The 26927-nt window shown below is 50.6% G+C and overlaps 2 protein-coding genes across 4 annotated transcripts; both read left to right on the top strand.

Moving 5' to 3' along the window:
- Positions 1-17: 17 nt before the first annotated feature.
- Positions 18-14156, top strand: PRKAG1 (protein kinase AMP-activated non-catalytic subunit gamma 1). 3 transcript variants are annotated; one of them, XM_037031055.1, is made up of 12 exons: positions 18-112; positions 4367-4412; positions 11144-11295; positions 11493-11574; positions 11672-11730; positions 11874-11919; positions 12021-12075; positions 12334-12460; positions 12565-12730; positions 12882-12919; positions 13179-13325; positions 13460-14156. In XM_037031055.1, the coding sequence occupies exons 1-12, from the start codon at positions 104-106 to the stop codon at positions 13562-13564; spliced, it is 1032 nt and encodes a 343-aa protein (XP_036886950.1). In that variant the 5' UTR covers positions 18-103; the 3' UTR covers positions 13565-14156. The 3 variants fall into 3 exon arrangements, with proteins under 3 accessions (XP_036886950.1, XP_036886951.1, XP_036886952.1); XM_037031056.1 differs by having other exon boundaries at positions 11186-11295; XM_037031057.1 differs by lacking the exons at positions 18-112; positions 4367-4412 and adding an exon at positions 9664-9838 and having other exon boundaries at positions 11186-11295.
- A 2853-nt stretch (positions 14157-17009) lies between these two features.
- DDN (dendrin) lies at positions 17010-21151 on the top strand. Its single transcript, XM_037031007.1, has 2 exons — positions 17010-17218; positions 17612-21151. The coding sequence occupies exons 1-2, from the start codon at positions 17010-17012 to the stop codon at positions 19548-19550; spliced, it is 2148 nt and encodes a 715-aa protein (XP_036886902.1). The 3' UTR covers positions 19551-21151.
- Positions 21152-26927: the final 5776 nt, after the last annotated feature.

Here is a 26927-nt window from a genome sequence, read left to right on the forward strand (position 1 = left end):
CTGACGTAGGCGGAAGTGGCGTTGCGGCGCCGGATGTGGGACGAGGCCTCTGCTTTCCCGGCGAACTTCCCAAAGCGGACGCACCCAACGGGCGCCTCCCGCAATGGAGACGGTGAGAAGCGCGGGAGGGCTGCCGGGGGCGCTGTGGAGCCCGAGACCCCCGTTAGGACCTGGGAAGCCTGGGCAGGGGCGGGCGCTTGTGCCTAGTAAACGAGAAGCCGGGTGTCTGTCCTGCCCTCGACCCTGCCCCTCTGCTGCTTTGCGGGGCTCGCCTCCGGAGACTGGGCCGCGCTGTGCCTGCCTTCCGTCCGACGTACTGCCAACCCCTGCGGGTGATGACAAGTGACACTTAGTTCCCTTCTTGGGTCCCACGCACACCCTGTCGATCTCGAGACTCCTTTCATCTTAGTACCTCGGGCCCCTCAGGTTGTGATTTGGCTTTCCTGGGACCCCCTCTCGCAGTTATCACCTGGCCCCAGTTGTCTTTAAGTGTGATTGATCCCTGCAGTTTCTGGCAGGAGGGACATCCGAAAGACTTTGGTACTGCCCAGGGTGTTCAGGGAGGTCACATTCCCTTAACGAGAGTGGAAAGTGCGGTTTCCCTGAAGGAGGGATCGTTCAGTGGTAGGGGTCTCTGTGTCCCTGGGCAAGTTTTCAGTCATGCCCACCTCTGCGAATCTAAACAGGCATGTTGGCATAACTCGTTCGCGCGCGAGCAGGCATTGCCCATTGTGGCAGGTTTCTGTCATCCTTCCTGAGATGCTGCCGACCGCCTGCTCGGTGGACCCACCCTCACTCTCAGGAGACTTTTCTGGCACTCTGGAACCCTTCTCATTCACTTCTCTCTCCAAGAGTTCTTAACCATATATCCTCTGTCAGGCAGAGTAATTCCTCCTGTCTTGGTTTTTGTCTGCTACTGTAGTTTTGTACAGGCTACAGGTTCACCTTTCTTTGGGTCAGTTACCTGCTTGGACTAATTATTGTACCGCATCCTTTCTCTACCCTGCAGAGAGGTCAGGTTATAAAGAAGAAAATAGACCAGAGTGGTAAAGTGATTTGCAATTGGTCACCCAGGCAAGGGAGTCAGTTCTTACAATTTAAGAGAATTTTGAGCAAGAATAAAAGACCTGATTCTGTAAATTCAAAGTGACATACCAGTTTTTACTCATAAATGTATTATGGTTTACAAAGTATTTTTTAATGTAGGTTTTCTAATTTAACCCTCACACTTTATGTACTGGATTAGGTTCTTGGGGTAGAAATTGTGTTAAAAAGAAGAAAAATGAAAACCCCTGCTTTGACAATGTTCAGCCATGCCTTGGCCAGTTTGTCCCAGTTGGAGCATTGTGCCATTCACCAAAGGGTTGTAGGTTTGATTCTCAGTCAGAACACATACCTAGGTTGTGGGTTTAATCCCCAGTCAGGGCACATTTGGGAGGCAACCTATCCATGTTTCTCATATCAATGTTTCTCTCGCTCTCAATAAATTTTTTTTCAAGAAAAGATAATAGCCTAATTGAAATAAGGGTGAGGGTGTGCTGGTGACCGCTGTTATTTAGGCTGCAACAAATGCTATCAGCAAGATGCAAAGGACCATGGAAGTGTAGGGGAGGGAGAAATTACTGCGAACCCGAGAGAGGCACTGCAGGTTGAGAAAACAGTGTGAGCAAGGGCATAAAAATTGGGGTGAATAGAGATTCATTTGGGATGAACTAGTGGCTTAATGTTGCTGGAGTTTTAGATTTTGATCACAGTGGGGGAAAAAACTGGGAAAGTAGGCTGAATTCAGGTTAAAGATACTGCATACCTCGTTAAAGTTTGATCCTTGTTTTGTAATAAGGGAACCTGTGAAGATTTATGAGCAAGGCAGTGAGGGTGCTTTAAGAATGTTCTTACCAGCTTTCTGTAAATGGATGGATCTACTTCAGAAAGTAGTGAGTTCCTAGTTGCTGGAGATGAAAGTCCCTCCCAAACCTGAGATGCTTGCAAAAGAACTTGATGACAGCATGAAAAAAGAATTAAAGAAGAGGTAGGTTGAGGGTGGGTAGACCAGTTTAGAGAATGTTGCAAAAGTGAAAGATAAAAGCCTAACTTAGAACTGTGAAAAAGGGTAAAGGAGAGAGACAGATCTGAGGCATTTTTGACATACCAGCTTAGCTGACAGATGTTAAGGACAAGTCAGGTCATGCCCTTCTCTGTAATTCTAGCAGACATATTGGCCCAGCTCATTCTTGGAGGAATCAAGACTATAGTTCTTAGGCCCCTAGGAGGAGAGCAGTGCCAAAAATAAAGATGGGAACCACAGCAAGGATAGTAGGGTTGGAGGGACAGATGCTGCTCTGTCTTATACTGAAGCATTTGAGGAGCCTGCAACATCTGTGCTTGTGTAGAAATGATTGGGAATGTGGATCAGGAATTTGAAAGAAATTGTGAGTCTAGGTGTCAGATCTAGCCTGTGTCTCTGTACTAATATTTTGAATTATGTAGTACCGTGGTACTTTCTCAGGTCCCCTATGTTACTAAAAGTAGAGGGGAGCCCAGGCCAGGTGGCTTGCTTGGTTAGAATGTTGTCCCATACACCAAAAGGTTAAGGGTTCAACCCCTGGTTGGGCACGTATGGGAGACAAGCAATCGATGTTTCTCCCTCTCCCTCTCTCCCTCTCTCCCTCTCTCCCTTGTCCCTTCCTCCTTCCCTCTCTCCCTCTCTCTTTCTCTCTCTCTCTTAAAAGATCAATAACCATATCCTTGGGTGAGAATTTAAAAAATAATAAAGAAAGAAAGAAATGTAGAGGTGAATGGACGCAATTACTCCCACTCCTGTGTGGAGAGATAGGCAGAAAGATATTCATAATCAGTTGTGTCCGAATCTATTCTGTAGGTATCTGCATAACTATTTAGCAGGAAGTCTCTTTTTTCTCTAACTTAGTCTTTGTTCATATCAGTGTGCATCACTATTATTATCAATTTGAAAGTTAAAAAGCAAAACAATATGCAAAACCCTGTGTTAGATGGTATGGAGGATACAAAGAAGTGTAAGATAAATTCCAGGAATTTATCATCTGTTTGGATAGATAATGAACAGAATAACTGTATTATAATATAGTGTGTACATGTTATATGATGGGTACAATAATGCCTACAAATAACTTCCTGAGTCTGTGTACATAGATCTTTGAGACTTAAATACCATGTGTGTGTCTTTCCCACTGAGCAGCCAGCCCTCTCTTCCACTTGTAAGTGATGAGGCTGTTGTTCCGATAGCCGTGCCAAAATGCCAGGCCAAGTTGATGATCTTATGCAGCCCAGAGAGATTATCCCCTTCCCCTGCCCCCACCCTGGTCCATTGGGGCAGGGGAGTTTAGGGCTGTCCTGCCAACCTGACTCTGCTTATCAGTCCACCTCCCAGGTTCAAACCAAGGCCTTTAACTGGATATTGCAAGAGCCCCTATGTAGGTGAAGTATGACTTTAAGTTAGTCTGGGGATATTACCCAAAGCAAATAGAGCCAAACTGTTGATTCCAATGAATGAAACTTATGACCCCTCTTCTGGGTTCTTAGATAGGGGATTGAAGGGGGGGAATAGAACAACTGTAATGGTATAATCAATAAAATATATTTTAAAAAAAAAGAATAAAATTTCCAAATGTTGCCACTTGAGGAAGCATGGAGATGTTTCCGAAAGTTTCTCTGTATTCAAAGCACTGTCTAATCTCAGATTGTCATGGACGAGGAAACTTGGAAAACCAGCCTCCTCCAGGCTCTGGCAGCTCTCCACTCAGGAGGGCACTGAGAGGACTCAGGTCCCTCATTTCAGAACTTTGTGCTGCTCATCCATCCTGTAGTCATTCGAGCCTTGACTCTGACAGTCAGCTGTTGGGCCCTCCCCCGAGTGGTAGGACATGGGCCTGTGATTTCAGTGCCTACAGTTATGCTTTGGGAGTGTTCAGGGGAAAGCAGTTGTCTCTGGCTTCTGTGATTTTATTAAGCAGACCAGTGAGAATCTTCTGGGGCCAGCCTTAAGCTCAGATTCTCTAGTCGCAGCTTTTCAGACCTGATGTTTCACTGAGCATGGCAGTGGATAAGGACATGAGCTTTGGAACTGCACAGATCTGTGTTCAAATCCCTATTCTACCCATTACCAGCTATGTGACCTTGAGCAAGTTGCATCATATTTCTAGAACCTCAGTTTCCTAATCTGTGAAAATAAGGCTAACAATAATATTTACCTCAGGGTTATTATGGAGATTACATGAGATAATATAGCACTTTAAAGGAAGTTGTCATTTCACCAGCCCTTCTCCTAATGCTGGACTAAAAATGATGGCGCCTAGCATAGGCTAAATCTTTGTTTCTCTTGTCTCTCCAGGTCACTTCGGATAGCTCCCCAGCTGTGGAAGATGAGCATCTTCAAGGTAAGTGTACTGAAGGAAGGAAACTGGGTATGAAAGCTATGGCCCAGCCCTAATTTCAGCAGTTGCTCTTGAACCTCTCCCAGGGTCCCCCCCAGGAAAAATCAAAGCTGGGCCAGCCTGGCTGGTGTAGCTCAGTGGATTGAGCACAGGCCTGCAAACCAGAGGATCGTGGTTCGATTCACAGTCAGGGCACATGCCTGGGTTGCAAGTCGGTTCCCTGCAGGCCAACTCCCAGCAGGGGATGCGCAAAAGGCAACCATACATTGATGTTTCTCTCCCTCTCTCCTTCCCCTCTAAAGGTAAATAAATAAATAATAATTTTAAAAAGCTGGGGCAGACAATGTGTAAAACCACACAAACCAGGAACATTAATTTGGCAAGGTCACCCAGGAATAAATCTTGGGCAGGGTAGGGATGATCAATATCTTCAATATTCAAACCACCTGAGAGAAACTTTGGAGGTACAGGGAAACGCCCACAGTCAACTCTAGGCTGGCTAATGAGGTTTTAGAAGTCCCTGGTATTTTATGAGTAGCCCAGAAGTAATGCCCCTGGAATTTTGTTAACCAGCAAGCTCACTAAAGCCACTAAGTGTATAGAGGAAATTGTAGAAAGTCCGCAAAAGCCCTTAGAACTAACCTAGAAATAGAGGTACTAAACTCTAAAATCCAGGCAATTCCAGCCCCTGTCCAAATACCTGGTTAGAGTGAAATGGTCCGACTCCAGGTCATCTAGAAAGAGGCAGAACTTAGAGGCACCTCTGGTAAAGGATTTGCCTATCTAAAAGGAGCCAACATCTATCCCGTTCTGGTCAGTTGTTCCTATTCTGGAATTCAAGACCTAGTTTTACCAGATCTTTTGATTTTGAAAAGAAACTAAGAATTTGGATTTGTATGTGAATCTCCAGATTTTTTTTAAATTTGGGAACTGATTTATTTTTAAAATACTGGGAAAGCCAAATCAAATATGTCTGTAGGCCTGTAGCCTAAAATAGTAGTGTTTAAGTACCAGTGTAGTGTGTCTTAAACTGATGTCAAAAGACCTGTTCTTGGGAATCTGGGTTTTCAAATTTGAAAAACAATGATGAGCTCTTAGTTAAAGATGGTGGATTGAATACATGCATCTACTTTTGTTCCTTTACAAAAAGCCACTAAAACAACTATAAAGGAATTTTTTTTAATATATTTTATTGATTATACCATTACAGTTCTATTCCCCCCCTTCATTCCCCTCCACCCTCACACTCCCTCCCCCACCATTCTCCCCCCCTTAGTTTATAACCACGTGTCTCAAGTTCTTTAGATTCTATATTTCCCCCACTATTCTTGCCCTCTCCCCTATCTATTTTCTACCTATCATCTATGCTATTTTCTGTGCCTTCTCCCCCCTTCTCTCCCTCCCACCCCCCGTTTCTAACCCTCCATGTGTTCTTCATTTCTATGGTTCCACTCCTGATCTAGCTGTCCTCTTGGTTTGCTTTTGTTTTAGGTGTGGTTATTAATAACTGTGTGTTTGCTGTCCTTTCACTGTTAATATTTTTCATCTTCTTTTTCTTATATAAGTCCCTTTAGCATTGCATATAATAAGGCCTTGGTGATGATGAACTCCTTGAACTTGCCCTTATCTGAGAAGCACTTTATCTGCCCTTCCATTCTAAATGAAAGCTTTGCTGGATAAAGCAATCTTGGCTGTAGGTCTTTGGATTTCATGACTTGGAATACTTCTTTCCAGCCCCTTCTTGCCTGTAAGGTCTCTTTTGAGAAATCTGCTGACAGTCTGATGGGTACTCCTTTGTAGGTGACTGTCCCCTTATCTCTTGCTGCTTCTAGGATTCTCTCCTTCATTTTAGTCTGGGATAATGTAATTATGATGTGCCTTGGTGTGTTCCTTCTTGGGTCCAACTTCTTTGGCACTCTCTGAGCTTCCTGGATTTCCTGGAAGTCTATTTCCTTTGCCAGACTGGGGAAGTTCTCCTTTATTATTTGTTCAAATAAGTGTTCCACTCGTGGCTGTTTCTTTCCCCCTTCTGGTACCCCTATAATTCGGATGTTGGAACGTTTAAAGATGTCCTGGAGGTTCCTAAGCCTCTCCTCATTTTTTTGAATTCTCATTTCTTCATTCCTTTCTGGTGGGATGTTTTGTTCTTCCTTCTGGTCCATTCCATTGATTTGAGTCCCAGTTTCCTTTCCATCACTATTGGTTTCCTGTGCATCTCCCTTCATTTCAATTAGTTTAGCCTTCATATGTTCCTCTAATTTGTGACTATGTTCCTCTAATTTGTGACTATAATCTACCAGTTCTGTGAGCATCCTGATAAATAGTGTCTTGAATTGTGCTTCTGAGAGGCTGGCAATTTCTCGGTCGCTTAGAGTTATTGGCTCTGGGACTTTGAGTTCTTCTTGCGCCATCTTTTGGGCTGTTCGTGCCTGTTCCATAGCAGGATCAGAGCCCTAAAGTGTTCACTAGAACAGGGCAACTAAGTCGCTGGGTTGTGACGTTGTATGTGGGGGCAGGGTCAAAGAGGGACAATGGCTTCCCGTCTGCTGCCTGCCACTGCAGCCCCGGCGCCGCAGCCACCACCGTCACCAGGCCCACGCGTTTTGTTCCAATGCATGCGAGTATGCCACCGCCGTCAGCCCTCCACCACTGGGTTCACCCCCTGGGGCCTGTGTGGTCCGTCTCACAGTGTGCGAATGTGCGACCGCGGTCAGTCTGCCCCACACCCCGACTGGTTCCAGGCTGCCTGCGCGCCTAGGTCGGGGGATCTGTCCTGCCCGACCCAGCTCCGCTGCTGGCTCCGCCTCTCTTACCGTCCCCGTTGAACGGTTCGTAGTTGTCGGACTTCCGTATAATTCCGTTTTCTGGTCTTTGGGTGTGTCCTAGTTCTCCAAACCTTTGTTGTGTTCAAACTTGGTTGTGGGAGAAGGCACAGTGTTTCCACCTATGCCTCCATCTTGGCAGAAGTCCCCTGCTCAAGGAATTTTTTTAAAAAGGTACAAACCTAAGATAGGAAGAACAAATGACGAGGCAATAGGAAGGAGTTTTTGGAAGCTGGAAAGCAGACAGACGAGTAATAAATGACTTAGCAGACCTGAAAAAACAGAATTATAAACTAGCTGTGGGGAAAGCCAAGAAGCACTGAAGGCCCAAGAAGCAGCCAGATCCCAAGACTCCCTCCTTCACTGAGTGCAGCTGGGCAACCCCCCTTTCCAACTTTGGCAGACTGGAGGTCTGGAGAGAGGCTTAGGCCCAATTGGGGACTGAAGTGTCGTACTAAACACAGGACCATGAAGTGACCTGTACTCAGTGCTGAGGCCCCAGTCCTCTTCCCCCTTTCTGTTTCCAGAATGCTGACAAAAAAGAGTTCACCCTCCAAGCATGGCCTTGAATGAGTAATCCTTCTCTCCAGAAGCCCTCTGAGGAAAAAGCCCCACAAATCTAAGTGCTGAGTGTTCCCCATCTGAATGGTCAGTCAGTAAGGCTCACTTACACACTTAGAGCTTCCAATCAGCTTTAGAGACTCCATTCTTCAAATGATTTGAATGTACCTTTAAACAAAGGATTATCAGACATCTAAATAAAGTTTCTAACATTAAAAAAAGGTGATTCAGCCCTGGCTGGATGCCTCAATTTGTTGGAACATCACCCCCTGTACCAAAAGTTTGTGGGTTCAATTCCCAGCCAGGTCCCCAGTAGGGGGCGTGTGAGAGGCAACCACACATTGATGTTTCTCTCTCTCTTTCCCTCCAATAATAAATAAATAAAATCTTTATTTAAAAAGTCTATCCTCAGGTGAGGATTTAAAAAGAAAAAAGCCCTGGCTGGTGTGGCTCTGTTGGTTGGGCATCATCCTGAAAAACGAAAGGATGCCAGTTCAATTCCTGATCAGGGCGTGAATGCCTGGTTTGTGGTCCGTCCCCAGTCAGAGTGCATGCAAGAGGCACCCAATCAGTGTTGCTTTCTCACACCAATGTTGCTCTCTCCTAACCCCTCTTTCTAGAATCAATAAAAGAAAAAAATTTTTAATTTTATTTATTTATTTTCAGAGGGGAAGGGAAGGAGAGAGGGAGAGAAATATCAATGTGTGGTTGCCTCTCATGTGTCCCCCACTGGGAACTGGCCTGCAACCCAGGCATGTGCCCTGACTGGGAATCGAACTACGATCCTTTGCTTCACAGGCCCGTGCTCAATCCACTGAGCTATACCAGCTAGGGCTGAAAAAAATTTTTTAAAGGTGATCCAAACTGCATCCCCCATGAGAAGAAACAAAAACTAACAGAGGGAACATCAATGCATAAAGAAGAAAACTTTTCAAATTAACAATATATACTCAGGTAAAGAATATATTAACACCATGAGACAAGCACAAGTTACAGTATTTTTTTAAACTTGCAGAAAACAGAAAGGAGCTCTTGGACATTAAAAATATAGCAAAAATTGCCCTGACTGGTGTAACTCAGTGGATTGAGTGTCAGCCTGTAGACCAAAGGTTGTTGGTTCAATTCCCAGTCAGGGTACATGCCTGGGTTATGAGCCAGGTCCCATTTCGGGGCGTGAGAGAGGCAACCAACTGATCGGTGTACCGCTCACACATCAGTGTTTCTTTTTGTCTCTTTCTTCCTCCTTTCCCCTCTCTAACAATGAATAAATAAAATCTTGAAAAATGAAATACATATATAGCAAAAATTTCAAACTAAATAGGAGGTTTGGATATCATGTTGAGGAAATCCACCAGACGTAGAGTTAAAAATCAAAGAAGTAAAAAAAAAAATCAAAGAAATAGAAAAGAGATTTTAAAAACAACAATAAATCTCACCAAAAAACCCTAAAATAAAACCTTAATGGGTCAGTCTAGGAAGTTTAATGTATAAATAAAAGGAGTTACGGAAAGAGAAAATAATAACACAGAGCAAAGGAAATAATTCAAGATCATTTCTTGAAACTGAAGGACATTAATTTTCATATTGATAGGACTCATTGAGTATTGAGCACAATGGAAACAAAGAGAAGATCCTGAGTTTCCAGAGTGGAAAAAACAAGTCACATAAAAGAATCAGGATTGCCTGGGACTTTCAGTGCACCAGAAGCTAGGAGGCAATGGAACAATGCCTCCAACATCCTAGAGGAAAATAAATTCTGACCTAGAATCCTGTATCCATTCAAATTCTAAAACAAAGATAAGTGTAGAATAAAGGTACCTGCAGGCTGTAAGGTGTCAAAAAACTTCCCTCCCATGCACCCTTTCTCAGGCAAGCTGGAAGATGTGCCTCACCCAAACAAGGGAGTAGTCAGATGAAAGCATGGGATACAGGACGCAAGGAGAGCCAGTACAGGAGAGTCGCGAAGGGGGTCCCCTTGATGGTGATGAAGGAAGATCTCAGGATGCCAGCAGTGCACGCCAGGCAAGCCAGCCCAGATTTGAGCAGGTCAGAAGTCTTCAGAGAGACTTGTTTGTGTAGTTTAAAGTAAAAGACTACTTCATGCTCCTGAACTTCTTAAAGGGAGGTTTAAAGAATTGGTGAGGAGTTTGGGGGTTGAATTTGTTACAAAAACTATACATAGAAAATTAAACAAGTGAAGGGACAAGACAGTTTTTAGCTCCGGGGAAAATAAAGTTGTGAAAGAAAGAAAAAATCCAAATTTACTATTTGGCATGGCTCTGAATAATGAATATTTAGTCAAAATTTTTTCAATATTGATGTAACCAACATTATATTTTAACTTTTGGAAGAATGAGGGGAGAAGGGTTGTGCATATTTGTGATGAGGTCCTGGTAGAAAAGGGAACAAAAAATTCTCATCTTCCTTAGATGATAATAGATAATTCCCAAAATTGAAAAATCAAGAAGCAGCAAAAAAGTACCAAAATAATTAGCTAAAAGAGGTCTCATCTCTTGCTGGGGGTGTTGCAGGGCAATGGGCCCCAGGGACATCAGTTTTAAATTCATGAGTTTTGGAATCAGGTAGATCTGTTTGAGTCTTGCATTTCACTTACTAATGGTGTGAACTTGAGCAGTTTATTGATTTGTTTCCACCTTTTTCAGTCGAAAAATGAGGACAGTATTTGCCTTACAGATTGTTGGAAGAATTAAATGATGTAGTATTAAGTACATATAATATCATAAGGAGCATATTTGGGTTGTTATTATGGGGGTGGTTTCTCCAGTTTAGAGCAAGCCATTAAAATCAGAAGACTGGAAAGGTAAGCACAGTCTCCTGTTTGTCCGGAGCAGGTGGGATGATTTCTCACTTACAGAGTCATCCCAAGCTGGACCGTCAGGGTGTTTCTGGCCAGGTTGATTGAGTTCTGGGCTCCAACTTCATGTTGATCTGAAATGGCCCAACTTGGCCATGACTTTCTCATCTGTGGGTCTTAGAAGAAGAATTTTAAGAAGCTTAATTACATCTTAATTGAGAAAAGATAAGTAAAAATGTGCTAAATATATGAAAGGAAAAACGAGTTAAAGATGAGAAAAAACATTTTAGACTAGAACATGTTAGTAAAGGATATTATACTTTCCGTTTTAGTCAGCCATCTTTTGCCTAAGGAACCTATAGATATAGTCTTACCTGGAAAGGGAGATTAGATGAAATGATTTCTAAGGGGTTTATTCCTAATGGAACAGTAGGAACAAAACCGATAAAATAGTAGGCCTTATTAAAAGTCATGCTCTAAATATTTGAGCAATTACAACACCTGTTGTGTTTTCTTTTTTTTTTTTTTATTGTGAGCTTTGCTTGGAAGGAAGCTACTAACTATACTACCCTATGCAGAGACCCCAGAATCCAACAATAGTGTGTATACGTCCTTCATGAAGTCTCATCGCTGCTATGACCTGATTCCCACAAGCTCCAAATTGGTTGTGTTTGATACTTCCCTGCAGGTGGGTGAAGTCCTTTTTTTTCCCCTCCCTTCCTTGGAGCCTCTGGTTCAATCCCTCCCATCCTGTCTCATCCCTAGGGTAATATCCTCGTTCTTCTATAGGGTTAGTCTCATGTCTTCCCCAGCATACCCAACCCCTGTTCTTTTAAAGTCCTAACTGTGAATTTCCCTTTGTGAATATAACTCTTTTGGCTACAGGTGAAAAAAGCTTTCTTTGCTTTGGTGACTAATGGTGTGCGAGCTGCCCCTTTGTGGGATAGCAAGAAACAAAGTTTTGTGGGTAAGCAAAGTTTCTGGAACTCAGTATTATTGGCACCTGGTGCTGGGCACAGAGAAAGGCTTTGAGCAGTGCTGAGAGCTCTTGTCTTGGCTTCTAGGCATGCTGACCATCACTGATTTTATCAATATCCTACACCGCTACTATAAATCAGCCTTGGTAAGGAACCTTAGCCCAATGACCAAAACTACTTTCCCTGCTCAAATCCCCTCGTTCCCATTTCCTTTCTTCCAAGCAAACTGCAAGGGGTTTGTTATGAATCAGGGAGATCAAGTCTCAATTTCTGTTGCTTCTGCTTTCAGGTACAGATCTATGAGCTGGAAGAACACAAGATAGAAACTTGGAGAGGTATGCAGAGCATTAGGGGGTGTGAACAGACAAAGGGATGGAGAGTTTCCTGGGATATGGTTCTCCATGGTGGTATTTTGTGAACCTCTTTTTCCTTTCAGAGGTGTACCTGCAGGACTCCTTTAAACCACTTGTCTGCATTTCCCCCAATGCCAGGTGAGTTCTAGCTACCCATTTGTTCAGGAGAGAAAGAACCTTGCCATCAGTATGGCACCCATGCTAAAGGCTAGCCACCCAAAAGTCCAGGGGCAGAAGAGAGCAAAGACGTCCTCCCAAACACACACTTGAGCACACTTGCCCCCCTCCCCTCTCCCAATCACCAGTTTTCCATTTATAAACACACTTTAAAGAACCATTTAACCACCCTCAGTCCCAGCACCATGGAACTTACCATTGTCCCCAACCTTCCCACAGCTTGTTTGATGCTGTCTCTTCATTAATTCGGAACAAGATTCACAGGCTGCCAGTTATTGACCCAGAATCCGGCAACACCTTGTACATCCTCACCCATAAGCGCATCCTCAAGTTCCTCAAATTGTTTGTAAGTGCTTCTCAGCCCAGTTTTCACTTCTTTTACTCAGTTGGAAGGGTATCCAAAGGTGGTATGGGGGGCCTCGAAAATCAAGGTGATGGTTCCTTTCTCAGATCACTGAGTTCCCCAAGCCAGAGTTCATGTCCAAGTCTCTGGAAGAGCTGCAGATTGGCACCTATGCCAATATTGCTGTGGTCCGCACTACCACCCCTGTCTACGTGGCTCTGGGTATCTTTGTACAGCACCGAGTCTCTGCCCTGCCTGTGGTGGATGAAAAAGGTGAGAGATTGGGCAGGCAGAGAGGGAGGGCTCCAGGGAAGTTTGGCAGTGGGAAAAGCTGCCCCCTCAGTTCAGCCAGGAGGGTGGTTCTGTGGGCAAGGGGAGTTTTGGATGCTTGGTCCTCCTTGCTGAGCTGCCTCTGTCCCCCTAGGGCGAGTGGTGGACATCTACTCCAAGTTCGATGTTATCGTGAGTGATTGTGGAGGGGCCGGGAGGTAGGGAAGGGGTTGCATGTTGAATGTGGAGGGGAAAGAAGAGAGTCTCTTCTGGGACCTCAGGGTTTTAAGAAGCTTCCAAGCTTTCAATCCTATTTGAAAAGAATTGAATGAGCTGGGCATGGCTTGTGGCCATAACTGACAACTGCCCTAAATCACTGGGGCTGGGTGGGTGCAGGATTTGGGGACTGGCTCCTGTGCTTCTCTGCAAGCACCTTCCCCTCTCTCCTCAGAATCTGGCAGCAGAAAAGACTTACAACAACCTAGACGTGTCTGTGACCAAAGCCTTGCAACACAGGTCACATTACTTTGAGGGCGTCCTCAAGTGCTACCTGCATGAAACTCTGGAGACCATCATCAACAGGCTGGTGGAGGCAGAGGTAGAGGGGCCAGCGACCCGAAAGGGGCTGGCAGGGGCACCCTTGAGATTGGGGGTTTGGAAGGGAGGGTAGGGCTTAAAGGGCTCGCCCTGAAGCCAGCACTGAACACCCTTCTCCCTTGCTGCTCTCCACAGGTTCACCGACTTGTAGTGGTGGATGAGAATGATGTGGTCAAGGGAATTGTGTCACTCTCAGATATCCTGCAGGCCCTGGTGCTCAGAGGTGGAGAAAAGCCCTGAGCTAGGGGCGGGGGCCAGGCAGCACCAGGGGCTATGCCCGCTCACTTCAACCACAGACGAAACCTTGAGAGAATTATGACCACCTAACCTTCTACCCAGGAGCCGGGGAAGGTGTGGGGGAAGGAAGGAGAATGGACTTTTAGCTGTCCCATCCTCACACATACACTTGAGGAAACTTTGCAACCTAGCCCATCTTAACCCCTGACCTCTTAGACATACCCCTCATTCCGGGTGAACTGTGGGCTCCCTGCCCCTTGGACAGATTCTGATCTCTGAGAGATCTCAGGCCTCACCCAGCCTTTGCCTCTATCTCCTTGACTCCCTCCACCCTAAGATAATAGCACAACTCTTCATAAAAATATTTTTATTCATTCTGTTTCATGCTGTATGGAGGAGGCTGAGTCCATTTAGTGACATGTCTTCCAGTAATGCAAATGGGGAGGACTGTGGGGAGGAAGACCTTTGGGTTTTCCTGCACTATATTCCTGTGAAGGGAGGCAGGGTTAGGTGGGGGAGGACGGTAGAGTGGTTAGCTGAAGCGATTGCTTTTCGTGGCAAACCTAATTAAAAGGACAGGAACCTCTTCACGGTATTGCAGTGTTTGCTTTTTGTTGTTGACAGACACTACTGCGTCAGCCTTCCTATTTCATATGGCTGCTTCAGCCCACTCATGACAACAATAATCACACACTTTATAGAAAACTCTGTCAAGAACCATCCATTCTCAGTGCTTTACATATCTTAATTCACTTAATCCTCAGAACAATAGTAGATATTATGCCCGTTTTATAGGTTTAAAAGAAACTAAGTCACAGAAAGGCTAAGTAACTAGCCTAAGGCCACACAGCTAGTAAAAAGTAGAGCTAGGATTTGAATCCAGTCTGGCTCCAGAGCTCATGTCGTTTATCACTGTATTAGACCACCTTTCTAAATCCCAATTCATAGCTGTCCTCCTCCCTATTTCCTGCAATCCTCACTACCTCACTTTCCCCTCTGCCTGGACCATAACCGGGACCCGAGGAAAATTCCATAATAGTGTTAGGTCTCCAGAGAGCAGGGACTGAGTGTCTCCTTTAGGTAGATTTGCCACCAATGGAAGGTTGGACTCTGTTTGGATTTTGCTGAATTGGCACTGTCTTTGGACTTACAAATTCCTTGTGATTCTTCCAAAGTGAGTGAGCTAGACTCTAGTGGGCAGGTGGAGGGGGAGCAGCAGGACTGGTCACCCTGTCAGACCTTCCCTTGTGCTAAAACCATATGCACCAAATTCTGGGTACCACCTCACCACTGCCTTGCAGGTCTGATACCATTTCCATCTTGGGTACCAAGACCAGGAGCAGTTTCAGAGTAACATCTTGCCCCCACCTGCACTGTGCCTAAGAACCCTGAAGAACCTAACCACACCATGCTGGTCCCTCCAAACCAGGCTTCCTGATGGAATAGGGGGAGCGCCTTGAGGCAGGTTTCAGTATTATGTCATGGCTTTGAAGGAGCCCCTGCTTCTGCGTTCACCTCTTAACAGCTCTCAGCACATTCCCAAACTTAAAGGAGGGAGGCATGCTAAGTTATTAGAATTAGGGTATGTTTATGTGCGTGGGGGTGAGCGCATGGAGAAAAGGACAGCTGTCTCCCTGTGTCACATTCCTTTGTGAAGTGGGGTTTGTCTAGGGAGGAGACAAGGACTTTAAAAAGCCTTAGGATTCTAGTGGGACCTGGGTGGAAAGAAGCACCTTCAAGCAAATAGCCTTCAGTGCAGCTGGTACGTGTAAAGGGGGCTGCATGGATGGGATAGGGGATGTGTGGGTTCTCTTATGTAAAAGTTCATGTTAGGGAGCAGGAGGCCTGAGTTTGGTTGCTCTGGCTCTCAGTCAAGTCTCTGCCCCACCATGCCCCTCCTGGGCAAGGGTCTCTACCAGAAGGGCTGCAGGTGTGTTAGTGGAAAACAAACGGGCCTCTCGCTTCTCCCACTCCACTAAAACCCAACCAGTCTCAGGGTCTGAGGATGGAGCAGAAGGAAAGACAAGGAACAAAATTTGGGAGCCTCATAGCTTTCTATTCATACCTATTCCACTCAGAAGAGGCAAATTATCCCTTCTTCCTCAGGAACCATTGCCACACACACTTTCTTCCCCCACCTCCCCACACCCCTCCCCTCCACTGGAGCTGCTGCCATGGTTGCCAGGCATGGTTGCTAAGTCTCTGCATGGAAGGGTTCGCGTGGGCTGTGCTGCCACTAACATTGCCATGGTGAATCAGGGGACACCTGGTATAGGCTTGAGGGGCGGGGGAGGGTCATGTGGATGCAAACAACAACTCCCCAGGCCAGAGTGAGCCGAAAGGGCGAGCACCTTGAGCACCACTCCAGGTGGGGGCTGAGCGAGCTGGGCATTGTGGTGGCAGTGGTGGGGGCTCTTGGCCAGAAAACGGGCCACTTTAATCATCTCAGTTGCTAGGGGATTGGTTTTGCCAAGGGAGCGCACCGTTCCTCCTTCATCACTTCTAAAAGGGTGCAGATGCAAAAGCACCTAGTCTGTCCTCCATCCGGCTAAGCAGGTTTGTGTGGGTACAGAAACGGTATGACCCCCAAGTCCTGGCTTCTGGATTGTGGGAGAAAGCATGCTGTGGGGAGAGGGCTCCATGGGTGCCCAAAGACAAACATCGGGAATGGGAGTGGGGGCAGATTTCACGGCCAGAACAGACCCTGGTGTCCTGCTGTGACCCGAAGCTCTGGGCTGCAGTTAAGGATATGGGGGTCACCCTCTCTGAGCTTTGAGAAAGCAGCTCCCCACACCCAGAGTCGCACAAAAGCTTCATGAAAGCCACCCCCTCCTCCCTCCACCACATGGAAGCTGGTTACTCATCTCCTCTCTGCACCCCAACGCCACTGCCGCTAAAAATAGGCCCCCATCCGTGGTCCAGCCCCTCCTGCACCCCCATGGTAACCAGTAAGAGTGGCAGGCAGAGACCTTGAGTTCCATTTGCATCACCTCCCTGTCTGAGAAACTGAAGTCTGAGGCAGGAAGTCAAGGGCATAACCCTGGTGGTCAAGCACCCTAACAGAGGGGAACGAAGGGTTAAAATGGCGGGAAGGTTGAAGAAATGGGAATGGGGGAGGGGAAATTGTCAGCTTGGCAAGAAAAAGAAGTTCCCTGCCCACTCCTGCAAGTCCCATCAGGCTTGGGGGACACAAGCAGTGGGACAGGGCGCCCAATCCCGAGCCCCAGGGGGCGGCCCTGCACGGGGAGGTGGGGGAGGCGGCAGTGCGGAGCCGTCCGCTCCTGTCACATGCGCTCTCACACACACACACAGGCATACACGTGTGCCCGGGTATATATAGTCCCCAGTCGCCGGGCCCGCCGCTCTGCAGTGGGCGCCGGTTTCCTGGGCTGGGAGGGGGCTATCGGGGCGGGTGGGAGGGTGGGGGGCCGGGGTGGGGTGGGGCAGGATGCTGGATGGCCATCTGTTCTCCGAGGGGCCCAACAGCCCCCGGGAGCTCCGGGATGAGGAGTCTGGAAGCTGCCTCTGGGTGCAGAAATCCAAGCTGCTGGTGATCCAAGTGAAGACTATTTCCTGTCATTATAGTCGCGGCGCCCCTCCTCGACAGCCCATGGACTTCCAGGCCAGCCACTGGGTCCGCGGGCCGCAGAGTCGCACGTGAGTGAGGGAGGGGTGAGGGGCCAGACTGCGGGCGGGTGCGGACTTCCCCCAGGCACCAGCCAACGCCGCTGGCCCCCTTCCCTTTCCCACGCGCCCCACCCCCACCGTCCCGAGAGCTAGGGCCTGACCTTTCCCGCGTTGTTTGGGGAAACAGGCGGAGCTGCGAGACAGGGCAGGGGGTGAGATGGGGCAGACGCTGCTAAAGTGTGCATGGAGAGATGGTGAGGAATCCCGCTTCGACTCCAGCCCCAACATATGTGCACGTGTGCGCGCACTGACACACACATCTTCACGCGGCTGCCCAAAGTGGTCTGCAGTGCGCCCAGCTCCCCGGGCCTCGGCTCCCTTCCCCCACAAACCGCTCATCAGGGTTCCTGCTCATTGTCCCAGGTGTGGGCCGCGCCCGGGATCCCCTGAGCCGCCTCCCCGCCGTCCCTGGGCCTCCAGGGTGCTGCAGGAGGCGACTAACTGGCGGGCGGGGCCCCCAGCCGAGGCTCGAGCCCGGGAGCAAGAGAAAAGGAAAGCGGCGTCGCAGGAGCGGGAGGCCAAGGAGACCGAGAGAAAAAGGCGCAAGGCTGGTGGGGCCCGAAGGAGCCTCCCGGGTCGGCCCCGCCCGGAGCCCCGGAACGCCCCCAGAGTGGCACAGCCTGCAGGGCTCGCAGCTCCGTCGAGGCCTGAGCACCTGGGGCCGTTGGGGCGACCGCCCCGTCCGTCCGCGCAGCCGCAGAGCGACCCCAGGGTGGCGTGGGCGGGGCCCTGGGGAGGTCGCAGGCCGGGGCCCCCCAGCTACGAGGCTCACCTGCTGCTGAGAGGCGCTGTGGGGGCCGCCCCTCGGCGCCGCTGGGACCGGCCGCCACCCTATGTGGCCCCGCCGTCTTATGAAGGCCCCCACAGGACTTTGGGGACTAGGAGAGGCCCCGAGCCCTCGCAGGCGCCGGTCTCGTCAGTCCCTGCTCCGACACTGGCCAGGACAGAGGGAGGGTGCGCAAAGAAGAGGCTGGATCCTCGGATCTACCGGGACGTCCTCGGGGCTTGGGGTCTCCGGCAGGGGCGGGGTCTCTTGGGGGGATCCCCAGGCTGTGGGATAGTCAGGTCAAGGCTGGAGCCTCGCAACGCCGCCGGGGGGAAGAGGCTGGGGCTGGCTGCTTCTGGCCCCAACGGTGGGAGCGACGGCCACCCCCGAGCTGACGCTGCTGGGAGCCCAGGCAAGGCGACAGTTCCTACGGGGTCTGCAAATGGGACTCCGAGCCCCCCGCGTCCCGCTCCCAGGTCTAGGCCCCATCTCAAGGGCTCCGGGCAAGGGCAAGAAGGGAGAGAGCAGAACTGGCTCCCCAAATGCAGAGAGCAGAGTTGGCTCCCCAAATGCTGGATTCCCTCCCCGCAAAAGCAGCCGCCCCGACATAGCCAGACCCTCCCCAGACCCTGGGCTCCAGGAGGCACAGGATGGAGAAATTCCCTGGGTCTTAGAGAGGAGGCCGGACACGAAATCTTGGAGGGCTGGAAGGCGACCCGCCGCGCCCACACCCTGCCCCGAAGTTCCCGCGGCCCCGCTGCGGGAGAAGGCGTCTTTGTCATTGACGCCACGTGCGTGGTGATCCGGGCTCAGTACGTCCCGACCCCCCGAACCCAGCGCGTGCAGCTTCTGCCCGCCGGGGCGCCGCGCCTTGCGGGGCACGCCTCCAGCCAGCCGAAGTGCAACAGGAAGGAGGGCGAGGGCTCTGCGGCCTCTGCTTCCCCTTGCCAAAAGCTGCTGCTGAGCAGTCGCCTTTCACACCAGCCACTCGGGGGGCCCGGGTTTGAAGTGGAGGGCGGGAAGCCTGTGGACTCCTCATTGGAGGAGCGCGCCTCCCGCATCTTGGGGCTCCCGGTGGGCGAAGTGAACCTTCAGGACGCCCCCAAGCAGTCAGGCAGCCCGCAGCACTCAACCTCAGGCCCAGCGACTTCGGGCGGCGCCAACAGTGCCGAGGGCTCCGGGGAAGTGGCGGCGGTCCTGCGGCGTGCGGGCCGCGGCTGGGCGCGGACCCCGGGGCCCTACGCCGGGGCCCTGCGGGAGGCCGTGTCCCGCATCCGCCGCCACACTGCCCCAGACTCGGACTCAGACGAAGCTGCGGAGCTCAGCGTTCACAGCAGCTCTTCTGATGGAAGCGACACAGAAGCCGCCGGCGCCTCCTGGCGGAACGAGCGAGCGGGGCCCCGGGAAAGCGGGAAGACAGCGCCGCTGAGCGACGGTATCCGAGAGATTCTAGGCGTCATCAGCCGGACCGAGGAGGTCCTCTTTGGGGAGAGGGACACTAAGGGGACCCCACAGGGAAATAGGGAGCGGCAGTGAGAGGCCCTTTGCTGTATTTGTGTTCCCCAACCTGTACATCCCTGGGCCCAATGGCCCCCTTTCTTCCTCACAGACTTCCTCGTACTCCTTACCTATTCAGGTTCCCCACCCCAAATAGAAACCTCCCAAATGAAAGGAAAGGGAGCATATGCTGATTCGTAATTTATTTGTTTTTAATTAGGAAAGGTGAGGGTGAACAGCAAACTTTAATGCCTGCACCTTCCAGGTCACTCCAGTAAGGTCTTCAGCAGGCGTGGCTGCACGGAGTGTAGAGTCAGGAAGAGAGGCCTGGCCAAGAGCAGGCAGGAGGGCAGGGAGGGTCTAGTCGTGGGAGGGCAACCTCAGGTAGGGCCTCTGGGCGGGAGGGAGAACATATGGGAGAGGCTTTGGGCTGAGGCGAACAGGTGATAGAGAAGCCCTTGGCAGAAGAGCCAGCAGCAGAAGCAGCCAGCGAAGCAGGGAGAGGGCTCACTTTGATGTCACAAGTATTGGGGTCCAATCCCATCTCTGCCGTGCTCACGGGGGCACCTTAGGCAAGGCACTTCCCCTCTGCAATCCCCCTAATATGTAAAAGGAGGGAGTTCTAAGGTTCATCCCTGACGCTTTGAAACCTTTGGGGAAGTTTTCAAAACCTTCCCTGAAGTTTTGAAACCTTCACGAGCCAAGAAAGAGTCAGGAATAGGTGAACAGAGGCGGAGGGTCCCTGGGGGCTTTCGTTGTCACCTACACTCATTCTCAGTTCAAGAGACTGTCCAGAGTTCACGGAAGAGCTGAGTAAATGGGCAAGGGCTCCTATTCCAGTCTCTCAGGTTTAGACGAGGGCTACCAAGACAGGGCAGGATGGCGGCCTGGTCACTGTCCCTGGTCCTTGGTGGTCCAAGCAGGAGAGGGAAGACTGACAATAAGTCAGCTCGAGGCCTCTTCAGACCTTCCCCTTTGCTCCTCCCCAATGTTTCTTAGCGATGATTTGAATCATTGCCATGATTTCTCACCCGGGTGGTATCGCCCATCTGAAAGAACTCTTGAGAATTTCTTGCATCTCTGCCTCTTCCAGGAACCGGCCAGGGAAGAAAGAGGGAGGCTGGTTCCAAAAAACCTGTAGGTGTGGGGTGTGATACTCGCTGTTGCCACTACGGGGCGCGCGCAGGTCGCGGATTTCCCCAGTAGTTAGTCCGCGAGTCGCTCCTATCCGGGTACTGCCAGTTGTATCGATTGATCCCCAGATACCGCGCGGGAGGCCCCCGCCTTGCCACCTCCAGGCGTGCGAGGTCAGGAGCAGGCCTCTGGCCACCCAGACCTGGAGCGCGCCCAGCCCTTTTTTGTGCTTACCCACGCCAAACAGCGTGGGACGCGGGCACTGACGTCCTTTTTCCCCTCTCTGATCTTGGACACCTCCTCTCTATTTACTAGCCATGTGAACTTGGCCAAATCACTTCACTTCCCTGAGCCTCAGTTTCCTCATCTGTCAAATGGGGGTATATAATAAACACCTACCTCGCAGGGTTGTTGTGAGGATTTAATGTGATAATGTATGTAAAGCGCCTTGCACAGTGCCTGGCACACAGTAGGCTCTCAATAAATCTAAGCTTCCCTTTGTCCAACCTGGGCATCTTCTTCCTTTCGCCGACCCTTTCCCCACAGCGTTCCTCCCCCTGGGCTCCTCGGCTCCTTCCTGCTCGGCGGCCGGTTGTGGGGGAGGGACTCCTTTCTTAGATGGAAACTCCCTGCCCACTCCTGTCTCCCCTAGTCCGGACTCTCCCTTCCTTGCCCCCCACTCCACCCCCGTTGGCTCCTCCCACTGCCCCGGTGCACTCCCCGCCACCACCACCCCCATTCCGGGCAAGGGCTGAGTCAGCCTGGGTAAATTTAGCCGCCAACTCGGCTGGCGCGGGGGCTTCGCCCAGACTCAGTCTCGGAGTCCTGACCCGGCCCTCCGCTTGGGCTCTGCCCCTACTCCCACCCCACCGAGTCCCGCCAGCTCCAGCTCCAGCTCAGCGTTCAGATCTCCAGTCCCGCTCTCAAACCACTTATAGTTTGGTTCTCCAGTTATCTCGAGGTCACTCTGCACCAGGCCCGGAGAGACTGAGCAGGAGGAGGAGGGGGCTGGGGGACCTGCGAGGCCCTGGGACTGGATGCAAAACCCACTGCCTTGCCTTGGCTCATTGGAGGGGGAAGGAGTTCCTCTTTGGGCTTCTAAACCCGAGGGGAGAGGGTCAGAGTCACCCACCTGTCTACCCTGAACCTGCCTGAAACCCACATTTCGGGTTTTCCAGTTAGATCCTGGTAGAGGAAATAAAGGAAGTGGGGGTCGCCTTGGGCAGAGATCAAAGGTTCCTGTGGTCTGTCTCCCTCACCTGTAATTCTATCTACCACAGGTTCTAACCACTGAGCATTTTATGTACTCAGCACCTGAGAGAAACAGTTGCTGATCTAGGCTCCAGGAAAGAGTCAGGAAGGTCCGTCTGACAATGGGTGAAGGTTAAAACACACGTGTAATGGTGGCATTGAGCAGTGAGTCTTAAGTACTTTAAGGAGTCAAACAGGGAAGACTGAATTTTGGGGAAGGGGTTCCAGGCAGAGGCGACAGTAGAAATAAGAGGCGTGGATGTGAGGGAAATGGCCTAGTTTGACTGGAGCTGCGGGTACACTCAGGGCAGGTGTGGGAGATACAGGCAGGATTGAAAACTAAGGCGAGGTTGGTGTGATCCAGCTGAGGAACGTGTGCCTTGGACCTCTGGGCCTCAGAAGAGGAGGGACTTCAGACTAGAGGAAGATAGAGGAAGGCCGGGGCAGTGGTGTGAGCGTCTGCCTGGGTTGTGCTGCAGCCCATGGCCTCCAGGGCTCTGGAGCTGGCTGGCACAGAGGGGAGCTGCAAGGGAGAGTGGAGGGGCTGGCACTGTGGAGGTGGGCTCTGTTATGCTGCCTGAGCCTCTTTGAGGCTGAACACCCAGGATGCCAGTTTCTAAGAGCTTACCCACACTGCTACCATTGTCAGAGAACTGAGGTGTTTAGAAGGAACTCTGGGGGCATGGGTTTAAATCTTGCATCTACCTCATGCCAGCTGTGTGACTTTGGCAAGTTACTCAACCTCTCTGTGTCTTGGTCTCCCTTATAAAAGTGGGTTATTAATAGTGTTCTTTCATAAACTTGTTGGGAGGATTAAACGATTCAACATGTAAAACACTGAGAGCAATGTCTGGTGTCTAGGCAGTCATACATAACTGTTAAGTCCTGGTTATTATTTCTCTCTAGGGCTCCTAGTGTTGGGGGTATGGGGACATGAGGCTAAGGAAGAGAGAAGTAGAGGTGGGAGAAGAGGAGGGAGAGGGGGCAGAGGCCAGATGCAGAGGAAAGGGAATATCTGGGATGGAGACCAGCCACTTGAATGGGTGAATAACATACCAGGAGCACTTGGGCAGCTAGGGTGTGAGCGTAACCCACTCCCATCTCCCAGGACTTCCTCCATCTTTGCCTTAGAGTGGAATCAGCGCCAGCTGCTCAGGAACTGGGGAGACAGGGAGAGTGACTGCAGGTCTGGGGGCCAGCCCTGATGAGCCATATCTCAGACTGGCTCTGCAGGGCCCTGTGGGTGGCAGGCTGGAGGCTCCCTGCTGCGAAAATGACTTCTAAATCTGGCTGTGTCTGCCAGCCAGCCAGCCTCAAGGCCACAACCACCCCCCACCTTGGGACAGCGTCACAGGTCAGGAGTAGGGACAGCAGACGTGGGAGGGCGTGGTCAGGTTGGGGCAGCTGCCCTCGGGTTATCACAGGACCCTCTACCCTCCGCACAGGCAGATTCTTCCCAGGAAAGCCCTATCTGGTTCCAAAAGGGGCCCCGTTAATATGGCTTTCGAGGAGCTAAGCACCTCCTCCCCTTTTAGACTCTTAGGAGAGCCCTGGGATTTCCCTAGGTCACCACAAATTAGTAAAGAAAACAATCAGGCAATAACTTTGGGACTTTAGGGGATTTGAGGCCAGGAGTGTTTGTATGTGTTTGAGGAGGAGAGGACCAGGAGAGATGGCCTAAGATGAATACATGGGAAGTGTGTCTGTGAGAAATGAGTCCGAATTTACTCAGCTACTCATTCATTCACTTGCCCATTATACTTGGATACCAGGCCCTAGGTATGCACAGGAGATTCAGACGTGGTTCTTATCTTCAGGGGACTCAAAATCTAGGGTGTGTGTGAGACAGGAGAAGGGATGTAGAAAAGGAAACCCAGAGAGTCATCATAGTGCAGGCAGCACAAAATAATGCACTAATGGAGGCATTCCAGAGGGTTCTGGGGAGCAAGGAGGAAGGAGCAGCTCCTAGACTGTGACTTCTGGAGAATGGGAATATACCCAGGGCTCTGGGTGACAAGTTGCTGAGGGTGCGTATGTTAGTAAAGGAAAGGTCAGCCTGGATACTGTCCCCTCCTCTGCACGTCCTGGCATGGTGAGTGGGGGGCGTCCCTCCCTGGAAGCCCGTGGTACTGCATAGCCTTTTGTGAGCCTTTTAATCCAGCCAGCCTTTTGTTCATCCATCGGTGCACACATGCATGCATCCATCCATCTATCCATCCCACCCATTCATTTATTCATTCATCCACCTACCCATCTGTCATTCATCCACTGATTTATCCATCTCTCCATTCATCCACCCATCCATTTATTCTGTAAACAAGGGCATATGTTATGCCTAGCTCAGTTCTGCAAGGGATGCTAAGATGAGCAAAACCCAGAGGCCATGTCCTCAGGAAGCTAGAAGCCCAGTAGGAGGAGTAACATATGCAGATACCCACCCACAGGCCAGCCAGTGCATGCTGTTAATGAAAACCCTGCCAAGAAGGTACTGCAGGAGACAAGACAACTTTGCTGGTGAAAATTAAAAGAGCTTCATGGAGGGAGGAAGAGTCAAGATGGGTTCCAGGGTGTGGGCAAAGGTGCACAGGTGGGAAAGCACACAATTTTCAAGGGGAACAGAGGCACTGAGGAACACAGAGGTGCAGAGGAATGGGACCCTGGAATGATGTGTGGGACCCAAACCATGAATTGCCTCTGGAAAACAAGCACACAGCATTTGATCTTGAGTGAAAGGAGCTGAGGGAGAGGCGAGGGGCAGAGAACGTTTGAGCTGCAAATGTCCTCCTCATGGTTATAACATTGTTTCTCTGCTGCTTGTTGATGGCTTGTGTTGGTCTTGTTACCTTGTGGAATTCTCCAGTGGACCATGAGCTACTTCAGGGTAGTGCCTTTGATTTAGCTTGGTATCCCCTACAGGCTGGGCCTGGAGCAGGCTCTCAGCAAATGCTGGCAGAGGAAGGAACAGATGACAAAACTGTGCCACAGAAACACTGGCACAGCACTTCAGCGTCATATATGTACCAGGAAGGATAGCCACTACCTTGTGTGACCCCCATTAGGAGAGATCACCCTGCTTTCTCCGCTGGGGTCTTTCTAGGAGCTCTCCCGAAAGACACCACAAGGTGGCACTGTTCCAACTGTAACTCTGAGTTTCGTCAAGGTCTTGACCGGTTCAGCTTGGTGAAGTGCCCTCCACGAACTGTCCTGGGATGGATGGTCTAGACATTTCCTTCCAGCAAGTCCTGAGACAGAGTGACGAGCCTGTGTGCATTCATGGAAAAGAAGAGCCGACAGACCCCCAATGCCAGTGCAAGTACTATAGGCCTCGTCTATCCATCCATTCATTTGACAGTACCTAACGTGCCAGGTACAATGTTAGGCTCTTGGGAAAACAACAGGGACTAAGACACAGTCCCTGCCACCAAGGAGCCCACCATGTGGCCCTGACCAAATCTTCCTTTGCTAACTGTTCCCCTGCTCCCCCCTGCCCCCCTGCCCCACACACACCTGTTCTCAAGGGCCATTCCACTTGACCTGGGAAGCCATCTCCATGAGACTTTTACTCTTCGTTATTGCTCGCCCCTCCAAATCCATGTTCCTCCCTAAGATGGCTGCATGGCCACATTAGTGTGACCACTGGATGCTCCCTGCTTGAGGGGCCCATCTCACCCTTCCCCTAAGCTCCCTTATGAGCCCTTCCCTATTCTTTCTTCCAACCTCCCTGTCATACAGCTACTCTGCTAGGTCTGGGAGCTTTAGGGACCTCCCCAAGCACACCTGGTCTGGGTTGGGATCTCTCAACGCCCTAGAGCCCTGGAGGCTAGCACCGCATGAGGGCTGACCCAGAGAAGGGCCCTGTGAGACCCTGGCACCACCAGACCAGAGATGAAAAGTTAGAGAGAGCCCAGAAAGCCAAAGACCTCAGAAACATGCCCCTCTGGGGCCTGAGGGCTCTGCCAGTCAAACCTGTCCCCTGGCAGGCTGCCTTCTTTTCTCACCAACTTTGACTTTGGGGGAGCCAGGCCTCTCCCTGATCGAACTCCACGGTGGTGACTGTGGGAGAACTGGTTGGGAGATGAAGCATGGTGGGACATTGTCCACTTTCCCAACATGCTCCAGGGCCCAACTTAGCCCTTGGTGGGTTTGAGAGAGGAGGGAGGCTTGGTGCTGAGAGTGGGAGCCAGGCCCATCGAGGTCCCGGGAGTGAATGCCGGGAGTGAATGCCGCATTGTTGGCCAGGCCAGAGTCACAGATAATTACCTCAATTAGTGACAATGGGAGAGTAATAAATACAGGCTTAGTGTCTCCTACCCCACCAGGGCTCCGAAGATTAATCCAGGCTGACGGGCGGGCCCTGAAAGGCGTGATGGACAATTCATTAAACTCCCCAAATGCCGCACAACCTGGGCGTGAAGGCTGAGTTAGCCCCCTGGGGGCTGCGCCTTTGTCTTGATTGTGTGTCTCCGCCACAGCAGAGCCGGGCAGCCCCCAGAGAGCCGGGAGGTGAGTGGGGCTCCCCGAGCCCGGCCAGGCGGCAGGGGGATTAGGTCTTGGTCCGGCCCTGGTTGCCCTGGCACAGCAGCCCGGCCGGGCTGGAATGTCCGTGGGGGGGAGCAGGCGGAGCGGAGGGGCGGGGCCGACAAGGTGGGGTAAGGGGGGCACACAAAACCAGGGGCAGGAGGAGTTAATTAGACGCCAGCCGAGGAGGGCGAGGGGCCACAATAGGGGCCTCACTTCCGAGGATTAATAGGAAAGAGAGAGAGGGAGGGTTTCAGTCCGTGGGGGCGGGGGGGGGGGGAGGAGAGCTGGAAGCTTCCCAGGGTGGCACTGCCCCTTTTTGCCCAGCCAGACATTTCCTTGGCAAGTGGCTGGGAGGCAGGAGGCTCGGGCAACCTGGGCAGGTGCCCCCCAGCATTCACAGAGTGGCTCTCTCTTCCTAGAATGGTGCTTACGTTGGGAAGATTGGGCAGGAAGGAGAGAAAAGACCCTCTCATTTTTCACGGGAATAGCGGATGCAGGAATGTTTAGGGG

Source organism: Sturnira hondurensis, unplaced genomic scaffold (genome assembly GCF_014824575.4).
Source record: "Sturnira hondurensis isolate 20B ecotype Veracruz unplaced genomic scaffold, ASM1482457v3 Scaffold0020903, whole genome shotgun sequence".
Taxonomy (NCBI): domain Eukaryota; kingdom Metazoa; phylum Chordata; class Mammalia; order Chiroptera; family Phyllostomidae; genus Sturnira; species Sturnira hondurensis.